The sequence below is a fragment of the Esox lucius genome, chromosome 19, assembly GCF_011004845.1.
Source record: "Esox lucius isolate fEsoLuc1 chromosome 19, fEsoLuc1.pri, whole genome shotgun sequence".
Lineage (NCBI taxonomy): Eukaryota > Metazoa > Chordata > Actinopteri > Esociformes > Esocidae > Esox > Esox lucius.
In genome coordinates, this window is record NC_047587.1 from 46,665,146 (window position 1) to 46,677,269 (window position 12,124).

At 39.4% G+C, this 12,124-nt stretch overlaps 1 protein-coding gene across 5 annotated transcripts in view; it reads left to right on the plus strand.

The window, feature by feature from the left end:
* Nucleotides 1-7,025, plus strand: part of si:ch211-272n13.3 (ankyrin repeat domain-containing protein 26) — a 101,877-nt gene extending 94,852 nt beyond the window's left edge. For 3 of the 5 annotated variants that reach the window (XM_020044214.3, XM_034288037.1, XM_034288036.1), the window contains 2 exons: nt 4,219-4,264; nt 5,524-7,025. In XM_020044214.3, the coding sequence (XP_019899773.2) occupies nt 4,219-4,264; nt 5,524-5,681 (204 nt within the window). In that variant the 3' untranslated portion in view covers nt 5,682-7,025. The remainder of the gene's footprint in view (nt 1-4,218; nt 4,265-5,523) is intronic. The other 2 variants (XM_034288038.1, XM_034288039.1) reach the window with 1 other exon arrangement.
* The last annotated feature ends 5,099 nt before the right edge of the window (nt 7,026-12,124 follow it).

The window sequence follows — 12,124 nt, forward strand, 5'->3', positions numbered from 1 at the left end:
TTCCCTGGGCCAGGCTTCCCTAGTGGCCGTAGCTTCAAAGGCATGCAGGTACGCCTCAACGTCATCCGTGGCCCCCATCTTGGATATAAAGTCACTCGCCTGTATTGGGCGGACCTTCCGGGCAGCCATCTGTTTCTGCAGCTGCAATTCCTCTGCCTTCAGAAGGTTGGCTCTCTTTTGCTCCTCCAAGAGAGCCGCATTCGCTTGCATCTGGGCTTGCTGGCCCGCAATAAGGTTTTTCAGAATCTCCTCCATGTCGTTATGTAAGGGGTCTATGGCCAATTTGGAAAAGCGGATAATCAACGTTTCAGTATCCTCCTCAGACATGCACTATGTAACGCTTGAGCAGTGCCCGCATCCTCCACCATATGTGACGTCATGAGAGGCTACACAGCTCTTAGCGGGACTGTTCAATTAGTGCGAGGACACAAAGCTCAAGTATGAACAAGGATTTTATTTTAGTTCTAAGGGATTAACAGAAACAGCGTGTCAAATTCAAAAAGGTAACTCAAGGTCAGGTCTACCTTCAACAGAAAACTTAAATGACGCCTCTTCTTGGCGGTAATCCTGATTTCCTCAGGTAAGTAAACAGTCTTTTCAACCTTACTTTACTGGGTGTCCTAGCCCAAGGCTATTCCAGTTGTAAGTCCTTCTAATGTCTGGTGGTGTTTCCAGCCTTCCGTTTTCCTCACTGGATACGATACTGGAGCGGTCTGGTCCTTCCCAGAACGCACAACCCGCAGCTTGTCTCCCAACAAAACCCCTCTCCCACTAACAGTGTCTCTAGTCCTTAAAACCCTTCAGGTCATCAAACCCTGATCAGTCTCAGGTGTGCGGGAATGCCATGTTTTGACGGGTGGAGTTCCCGACTCCACCAGCAGATAGAGCCATCGCTGCTCATGGTTGTAGCCATCTCAGGGGGATGTAGCACCCTTCCAGGTCACAGTGTGCTGTGGTATCTGGCTCCAAGATGTTAGCAGCAGATCCTTTAAGTCCTGTAAGTTGTGAGGTGGGGCTTCCATGGATCGGATTTGTTTGTCCAGCACATCCCACAGATCTGGGGAATTTGGAGGCCAAGTTATCACCTTGAACTCGCTGTTGTGATCCTCAAACCATTCCTGAACCATTTTTGCTTTGTGGCAGGGCGCATTATCCTGCTGAAAGAGGCCAATGCCATCAGGGAATACCGTTCCCATGAAAGGGTGCACATGGTCTACAACAATGCTTAGGTAGGTGGTACGTGTCAGTGACATCCACATGAATGGCAGGACCCAAGGTTTCCCAGCAGAACATTGCACAAAGCATCACACTGCTTCCGCCGGCTTGTCTCCTTTCCATAATGCTTCCTGGTGCCACGTGTTCTCCAGGTAAGCGATGCACACGCACCCGGCCATCCATGTGATGTAAAAGGAAACGTGGTACATCAGACGAGGCCACATTCTTCCATCGCTCCATGGTCCAGTTCTGATGCTCACATGCCCATTGTAGGCGTTTTCGGCTGTGGACAGACCTGACTGGTCTGCGGCTACGCAGTCCCATAAGCAACAAACTGCAAATCCACTGTGGGTTTTGGAGATACTCTGACCCAATCGTCTAGTCATCACAATTTCGCACTTGTCAAAGTTGCTCAGATCCTTACTCTTGGACATTTTTCCTGCATCTTACACATCGACTTTGTGGAGAGAATGTTCACTTGCTGCCTAATATATCCCACCCACTGACAGGTGCCATGATAACGAGATTATCAGTGTTATTCACTTCACCTGTCAGTGGTCATAATGTTATGGCTGATGGGTGTATGTTTTGTTAATTTACAGTAAACTCTGGGCTTTCACTGCACTTCGCAGTGACAAATATATTTTAGAGGATATCTTTTGCCGGGAATAAATTACTTTTCAAGAAAATACACATTTAAAGGCTATCATTCAGTGTGAAACTATTCAGTGTGACAAATATGCAATAAAAGGAAATCATGGATACTTTTCACATTACCTATCAGGTAAAATAACAGTGAAGTTATACACCTTCCAGGACAGAGGTCTGAAAAAAATGCTACACATGCATGTATGACGCAGCAGGAATTTCTTGATACTTGTGTAAATTGTGATGGTAAATCCATCGATCGACACTCTAAAAGGAGTAAGAAACAGAGGCACAATTAAAAGTTTATTAATTAATTGCAAATAAGAGAGACGCGTCAAACGCTAACAAACATAATCGTCCGAGGAGTCTCTAACTCAATACAGGTCAATTATCAGTATATAAGGGAGGAAAAGGGGTGTGGTAAGATGCTGTCCATCTGTCTTATGTCAATACAACTCATTCCCTTTGTTCTATCACATGTCCTAGGTTTCAAACAAGTCACATGTTGTCCTCCTTATCTGGGTATCCTCCTCAACCCTTGAGGGGGACCTAAAGCACCTGGACAACCTACAGATTTATTATTTACTATAATCTACTGTTACCAATCAAAAATGCCCCCTAGGACAAATACCAGATCTCTCTCTAACACATTCATTTTCACATCCAAACAAAGGGACTCAGTCCTTTAATCAGTAAGAATGCATCAGGTTTCAGAATTTACACCACAAAATATATAATTGTATTTCCATATTATGTGAATGTTATTTAAATTACATTTTTGTTATGACAATTGTTGTAGTCAACATAGGCTATAAAAAATGAATAGAAAACACAGACTGAACAAACATGGCAATAACCCAGTATCAACAAAAAACAACATTAAAACCAAGCACATAAAGACAAAGCATGACAGCTTTCTTTGTTAAAACATGGGCCTGGTAGCAGACAATATAAAAGAACAAATACAGTAGGGCACAAATGTTTAGATAATAGGCAAAGACAACAATTGGACAACATGGCAGTTGGTGAATAGACACATCACATGAAGCAGTTACATGTCTCTTTTAAAGTGGATGTGGTAACAAACATTTAATAGTTTTCTGTTAATCATTTAATATTCTTCTGTAGTCGATTCCAGTCAGTACCTGCGGCAAACTGAACAGAGGAACAACCCCAGATTTTGGTTAAGGGATTTTTGACTGAGTGTGTCTAGCAAAGCAGTTTCTAGGCTATCTGTGGAGAAGGTTTGCTGTAGACATCTCAGATAGGGAGTGAGACCTTAGAGTACAGTGCGGAGAACAAGTATTTGATACACTGCCAATTTTGCAGGCATCATAGGTTCTCTTCAACTGTGAGTGACGGAATCTAAAACAAAAATCCAGAAAATCACTTTGGGATCAAATGTGTCATGCAATAAAATGCAAATTAATTATTTAAAAATCATACAATGTGATTTTCTGGAATTTTGTTTTTGATTCCGTCTCTCACAATTGAAGTCTCTCACAGTTGAAGAAGAAAAAAATTACTTTTCAATAAAATACACATTTAAAGGCTATCATTCAGTGTGATAAATATGCAATAAAAAGAAATCATGGAAGTGGGGGTAAATACATTTTCACATTACTTATCAGGTAAAATAACAGTGAAGTTATACACCTTCCAGGACAGAGGTCTGAAAAAAATGCTACACATGCATGTGTTGGGCCTTACGACACCCCTCTGACGCAGCAAGAATTTCTTGATACTAGTGTAAATTGTGATGGTAATTCCATCGATCATGTCTAGCAAAGCAGTTGCTAGGCTATCTGTGGAGAAAGTTTGCTGTATACATCTCAGATAGGGAGTGAGACCTTAGAGGGTTTCTAAATTTGCTTTAACCAGTGGATCTTGTATTGGGTATATAGTGATTGACATTATATGGAGTTGTATCATAAATGCCTTTCAACAGTAGATTCAGACATTGACAACTTTTCAGTTTGTCTAGTGTAATTGAATTAGTGTTTTTTTTTTTTGCTTATAAATCTTTGGTTTCTAAATATTCTTAGGCAGTGCATTGCTTTCAAGTTGTGGGGTGTTAATTGCAGTATGTTTTCTGACTTTCATCAAGCACCTTTTGCCAACATGTTCACTTGCACTAAATAACAAATAGATTTGTATATTTTATTTGTTTGTCCTGTCATTTCATAAGCATGAATAATGCTTATCTCCCATCAGATGGCATCATTACGTATTTTATGTAACATTGAAGCATACCCCTTATAAAAAATAATAATATACAGATGTATATAATCATGTTTGAAAGCTAACTGCACAGATTGTGGCTTACTGCAATATTTGCTTTCTCTAATTTTTTAGGTGCAAAATGAATTAGAGAGAAACATATCAAAGGAGTTGGACCATGGTAAGTGTTATAAAGAAACATGATAAGGTTAACCTGTATAATTTCAAATGCGGGATATATAGAGAATATTTTGAAAAATTGATGCTATTTTTTGTATACAGTGGGGAGAACAAGTATTTGATACACTGCCAATTTTGCAGGATTCCCACTTACAAAGCATGTAGAAGTCTGTAATTTTTATCATAGGTACTCTTCAACTGTGAGTGACAGAATCTAAAACAAAAATCCAGAAAATCACATTGTGATCAAATACTTTTGTCATGCAATAAAATGCAAATTAATTATTTAAAAATCATGATTTTCTGGAATTTTGTGTATCAAATACTTGTTATCCCCACTGTATACACTCAATACATTGCACCATGCTTGCTTCATGTTTTGTCTGGTTCTCTTTTTTTTACAAATTAATTAGAAACGCAAAATTTTTATATATTTTGCTTTTGCCTTGTGTGTGTAATTGTTCTATTCATATTTCAAACACCATTTATCAGTGACTTCAGGTGCTTCCAATCTCAGTCGTCAGGTTCTATAGCAAATCAGCAGTTTCTACCAATGTACACAATTCCAATCAAAGAAAAGCAAACAATTAATTTACAGATTATAACAATTAATGTAATAATGTATGAATGAATGGCCATGTAGAGTAACTGAAAACATCGGGCAAGGCTATTTATGAATTGTGTCCATTCTCACATTGTATGAACATATCAGTAGATGAATTTGCTTACCACTACAAAAGTCAGGCTGGGTCTTTGATAAAATAGTGGGGCTCTAACACGTTAATATAGTAAATATAGAGTATATTTTACAAAATGTATAAACTCCCTTTGTGGTGCATGTTATGACTTAAAAGGTCCTAGAGGTTTGGCACATTAATTTAAAGCATTTGCTTATGTTTTTCTATAAGGTGCATCATCTGCTGCGGAAACATAATTTTTATAAATGCCTCTCTTCGTTTCTGTTTATTTTAACCATTGGGCATTGGGTGTTACATGCTTACATTTAGTAAATATATAACGTATTTAAAGCGTTTGTTTGTTCATTCAGTTAAAATTGTATCTAATATTAGTGGCAAAACACATTAACAATATAAGATAACCTCTTTATTTTGTACCTGTTACCTTTGCAATTATAACAAAAAAATGCTATTTGCATGTTATACCACAGCTTTTAACCAATCAGGATTCAAACCTGTTTAGAATACATTACATGATGCCATAGAAAAGACAGCTCTCTCACTAACTCACTCTTGTCTCCAGCCACAGCAGAGCTGGAGGGTTCAGCCAGAGTGCCTCCGGTAGGCTCTGCATCGGGCTCCCCTATAAGCCTGGGTATGGGTCTCAGTGTGGCGCAGGACCCGGTGATCAGGGCCACCCAGCAGTACTTGGAGGTTCTTAAGAAGAACTATATGATCTAAAGAAAGCACAGCTGCCAGAACTCGCTGCCTTGTTCATTGAATTATTGGGAACAATAGCCGTTCACTTTACCATGACCTGGGTGGTGTTCATTAGGGCACAGACATGGAGGAGTCCATCCGGAAGAGTCACAGATATTCCCTTCTTTTTCTGTAATTTTTTTTATGTCATCATCCAGGGTTTTCTTACTGCCTGTTTACACAAGAAGAACATTCACATTGAGAATACTAACACTGAAGGCTAAAGCCACTCCACTACCAACACATGTTTTTTGTTGTTTTTGTAACTATTTATTCTGTCTTTTAAAAAAGGAAATCAATCTGATGCACATTGCACTTATAAACTCAGGGGCAACATGGCATGCTCATTCTTTTCATAGTATTGTTTGACTTTTTATAAAGCCATATTTTAAACATCTATGTTGTTATCATTTGGGACAACCAAGAGCAAAGTGGGGAAAAGCTCATATTTAAAATGCGTTTAAGTTCATAACTCGATTGGTGTTTTTTTTAAACGCATAGCGCTCTTACTCATGAGTTAAGAGCTAAAATGAGCAGGTACTAACGAGCTAATTCCTCAATCATCATTGAAAATAGGAGTCAGTGGTTTTTCACAAGTATTAGCACAATATTTTTCTTACAAATCGTATAATCAAATGGAATGGTTATGAACCCATTTATTAATATTTTATCTATGCATTAGTTCCTTTAAGTCTAGTATAGATTCCTGCATACATATTTTCTTGATAGGTTTTTTGTTTTTATTTGTTGGTATTCCGTGGTGTTTTTTCTAGGATTAGATGTAACATGAATAGTTATCAGTATGTTGCAATTTTGGTACCCAGCCGTGTGATGGTGAAATATGTTTCTTTGTCCTCATCTTGTTTTATAAAAAGCTATGTATTATTCTTTTGTTTTCATAATGCACAGGTTATACTTCAATAAGATTACCATGGATATGCTTTAATTCACATTTGTCAAACCAGTTCCAAGAAGGGTGGAGTATCTTACCTTGTAGTAGGTTTTTGCTCTTACCTTGTACTTGATTGATTATTAAGGTCACTATTTAGTTAGGGTGTCCGCTCACCTGATTGTCCTCATTTTGTCAGTAAAAACCAGCATATACTGTGGGTATAACAAGTATTTAATACACTGCCGATATTGCAGGTTTTCCTACTTAAAAAGCATGTAGAGGTCTGAAATCTTTATCATAGGTACACTTCAACTGTGATAGACGGAATCTAAAGGAAATCACAAAAATCCAGGAAATCACATTGTATGATTTTTAAATAATTAATTTGCAATTTATTTCATGACAAGTATTTGATCACAATGTGATTTTCTGGATTTTGGTTTTAGATTCCGTCACTCACAGTTGAAGAGTACCTATGATCAAAATTACAGACTTCTACATGCTTTGTAAGTGGGAAAACCTGCAAAATTGGCAGTGTATCAAATACTTGTTCTCCCCACTGTACTTGTCCCTCCATGGAATCAGTTTTGGACTTATGCTGTAGGTAGTCACAGTGGAGTACTTGTAATTTATCTATTTTGTTTGCTTTTAGTGACCAAAAGTTAATTGTTACTTTAAAATTGATTGTAAAACAACAGTATTCATCTAAACTCCTGTGTAGTACATTACAGATGATATGTAAATATATGAAAAAACATCTTGACTTTTCACATACATACATAATTCATGGCTGAAACTTCATGGTATATACATATTTTAACAAGGTGTTTCCCTCTGCAATAGAAATGAAGAGCTGTAGTGTGTTTGATGCCCCCCTCACGTGGGTCTCTTTGATCTGTCCTCCCTGTCAGCTTCAGATGTTAAGATATTCAAATTTGAATACATTTATTAAACAAATAATTTGTTTCCTTTACTGGGCATATCTGACAGACTGTCTTTTAGATGTTTTATTTACATTTTATTTTCACTATTTATTAGACGTAACTTTATACACTTCACATGAAGCCAAGTTTTGATTGAGAGGGTTACAAATATTGTCATCAAGTTGTAAGACAACGAGGCTTACAAAAAGATGGAATTTGATTAAGACATGTTGGAGAGATTGTTTTGAAAAGCAACGCATGCATAAAACGCAATTTCCACAGTGGGTCATTCTGTTTCCATAATCAAAAATGTTGGTGCCACTTTGTACTTTGTACGATAATATAGGTGAGTTGTCAATTTCCCAACCAAGATAATAATGGTTAAGCTAGTCTGTTGTTATACTATTCATTTTCTCTGTACAGGACAGTAATAAACATTTAATGTTCAATCTGAATATTGAGATCTGGGGAATTTGGGGGCTAAGTCAACACCTTGAACTGGCATGTTCCTCAAACCATTCCTGAACCATTTTTGCTTTGTGGCAGAGCACATTATCCTGTTGAAAGAGGCCAGTGCCATCAGGGAATACCGTTACCATGAAAGGGTACACTCGGTCAGTAACAATGCTTAGGTAGGTGGTATGAGTCAAAGTAACATCCACATGAAGGGCAAGACCCAAGGTTTCCTTAAGGGAGCTGAAAGTCTGTATTGCACAGCGACAGCCCCCAAACCTGAAGGATCTGGAGAAGGTCTGTATAGAGGAGTGGGCCAAAATCCCTGCTGCAGCGTGTGCAAACCTGGTCAAGAACTACAGGAACGTATGATCTCTACCAAATATTAAGTTCTGCTTTTCTGATGTATCAAATACTTGTCTCATGCAATAAAATGCAAAGTAATTACTTAAGTCTATAAAACATAATCCAAGTCAGGGAATGGTTGGCAGAGTGGGAGCCAAAATCGTCATTTCGGCCTAGTAGTCCTGAGGTGTGGTCCAGGGGCTCATGTCTTCCTAAGTGTAAACGGCTCAGGACACAAGGAATATTCATTCCTTCGATTTATTAAGGAGAAGGAGAACTGATCCTATTCTTCCAGGACAATGATATAGCAGCATCAAATCTTGGGTCTGAAACAGGGGTGTCAAGTGACACTGCAGGCCAACCCGAGGGTAACTCCAGACAGGGCTCAACAGGAAGTCTCTCCATCCCCTTTGCCAAGCATCAGCCGAGGGGCACCAACCAACCACAACCACCCTGAAAGAGGGACACGTATTTTTATTCAGTAACAGACTTAAAATCGAACCCTGGGGAACTACTCTGTAAACAATAAGAAATTCAAATTTGATCCCATCTGATATATTAGCTTGTGTTCTGTCACTAAGATAATTCTGAAACCACAAGCAAGTGTCCATGGTTAGGTGTAATGAGGTTGCTTTCTTTAGTAAGATGAAATTAACTGTATCAAAAAACTTTGACAGGCCAATAAATAATGAAACCGAATGCGATTTCTTATCCAAGGCTTTTGAAATATCAAACAATGAATGTAGTTGCTGCAACATACTACATTATGCCCAGATCACAAACCAGAATAATATCTGTTCAAATTGTGATTTTCTGATAAGCAAGTGGCAAGCAGGCAAGTTTATTTATATAGTACAATTCATACATTGAAGCAATTCAATGTGCTTTACAAAGAAAAATATATGAAAGTACAATAACATAAAAACAAATATTCAAATTAAAACATCAAAACAAATGAATACATCATAATAAAAAAAACAATATGAAAACATATAAAGATTAAAAATGGGATAAAAATATAGGAAGCTATGAGGCTAAACAGTGTGGTTAAGTTCAAGTGCTCAGTCAGGCATGTGAGAAGAGTGTTTTTAACCTGGATTTAAAAATGTATACGTTTGGGGCACATCTTAGATCTTCTGGTAGTTTATTCCAGTTTTGTACAGCATAAGTACTAAACACAGCTTCTCCATGTTTAGTTTGGACTCTGGGCTCTACTAGCTGACCTGTGTTCATGGATCTAAGAGCCCTGCTCGGTTTATATTCTGCAAACATATCAGAAATGTATTTTGTTCCTAAACCATTCAGAGATTCATAAACTAAAAGCACCACTTTGAAATCTATTCTGTAAATGACTGGAAGCCAATGCAAAGATTTAAGAACCGGAGTGATGTGCTCTGTTCTCTTAATCCTGGTTAACATTCTAGCAGCAGCATTCTGAATGAGCTGCAGTTGTTATACAATCTTTTTCAGGATTCCAGTTAAGAGGCCTTTACAGTAGTCAACCCTACTAGAGATAAAAGCATGGATTAGCTTCTCTTGGTTTTTTTGGGACACCAAGCCTTTGATTCTGGCTATATTTTTTTAGATCAGTGGTTCTCAACCGGTGGTGCCCGCCCCCCTGGGGGGGCGCAAGTAGGCTACAAGATGGGAGAAAAAAAATACATCAGAAAAAATAAAATTAACAAGAATACTCCCCATGTTGAAATGCAAGTGGTTGGACTATTATAACACACAAATCATCCTCCTGGCGACATTTGTGTCAAAAGCGACTAGCAACAAATCTAGTGACATGTATATAGCATATTTGTCATAATTTAAACAAGTCTCCTGAAGAGAAACGGTATCTCTCTCCCCTGCCTCTGCCTGCTGTGTGTGTGTGTGTGTGTGTGTGTGTGTGTGTGTGTGTGTGTGTGTGTGTGTGTGTGTGTGTGTGTGTGTGTGTGTGTGTGTGTGTGTGTGTGTGTGTGTGTGTGTGTGTGTGTGTGTGGGCGGGCGGGCGGGCGGGCGCGTGTGAGAGAGAGAGAGAGAGAGAGACAGCCCGGTCAGCGAGGTTGTCAAGCCCGCAGGGCACACTTTTGGAGTTTAACTCCGAAAAGACCAGTTAACCACAGGTTCCCATTGATCTTATGATGGACATGTGATGTGATATAAACAAACGAACCGTCAAGAGCGAAATAAAAGCCTCTTATTAATGAGAGCGGTCTGAGAGACCTCCAGATAACAGTGAGGTCTCTGCTGTGATGGTAATTTCATCGAACTCATTAATAAGGAAGTACAGAGACGTAATTCTCTGGGCACAATTAACAGTTTTATTAATATTTGCAAATATGAGAGACGCGTGAAACGCTTACAAACATAATCATCCGAGGAGTCTCTAACTCAATATAGCTCATTCAACAGTATATATCACATAGAAAACAGGTGTGGTAAGTTGTTTCCCATCTATCTTTTGTAACATTTACCCAAAGGGCGGGCTGTCCCCCCACCTTATCCTTCTCAACTCCTGAGGAGACACAATGTCTGGTTAATCAACAGAGACACTTATACAGATGTCCGAGTACCCCTCTAATCCACCTGTGCCGATCAAGGATGCTGGTCAAGGATGTCCCCCTAGGACAAATACCAGATCCCTCTCAGCATCTTTAACTAGTAACTCATTCATTCTCACATCCAAGCAATGGGACTCAATCCTTTAAACAGTAAGAATGCATCAGGTTTCAGAATCTCCACAACAATCCATCCTCTTGATATCATGTCAAACCTTGGTCTCAATCGTTAAACAGTTCACTCATTAGGATGTAGAATGCAACAAACCAGTACTCTTTAACAACATGACCCAGTCAATATCATTACCCTTACTGATTAGAGAACGGAACAAATCTGACATGTCTGGATCCTCCTTTACATTCTTCTAGATCATTACCTTTGTTGTAACTTCAATCAATCAATCAATCAATCAAATTTATTTATAAAGCCCTTTTTACAACAGCAGTTGTCACAAAGTGCTTTACAGAGACACCCGGCCTTAAACCCCAAGGAGCAAAAAACAGTAGTGTTGAATTTCAGTGGCTAGGAAAAACTCCCTAAGAAGGTCGAATTTTAGGAAGAAACCTAGAGAGGACCCAGGCTCAGAGGGGTGACCAGTCCTCTTCTGGCTGTGCCGGGTGAAATATTAAGAGTCCAATTGGAATAATAAATACATTTCTCTGGGCTAAATCCAGAGTCTATTTGATTTTAGACTAGGTCAGAAGTATGACCAGGTGGACAGGGACAGGAACAGCAACGGGCCCCCCAAACCAGGTAATCCGCAGGTGTGGACCAGGACCTCATCTCCTTCTAAAATTTAAAACTGGAGGAAACTGAGAAAAGTTAGTTGTACTTCCCTCATATCCCCCAGCACAATAATATAGCAGCGTAACACCTTGGAACTGAGACGGGGGGTCCGGTGACACTGTGGCCCTACCCGGGGGAGGCCCCGGACAGGGCCCAACAGGCAGGAAATCAATCCAACCACATTGCCAGGCATCAACCAAAGGGACACCCACCAACCGCAACCCCCCTGAATGAGGGCCGAGTATTGCTAGCGGCGTACAGCCCAATTGCACAAGTGCGCAACAGAGAGTCAACAACAAGCCAGTGACTCTTCCCCCGAAAGGCATTGGAGGGAGGGCATCCCAGTGGCGACGAGAGCCCACCTGGCAAGACAGCAAGGGTGGAGAGTATCAAGCCTACTGGTCACCTTCACGCCCCGGGCCAGGCTACACCTAATTATAAACCGTGCTGTAGAGATGAGTTTTTAGTAGACACTTGAA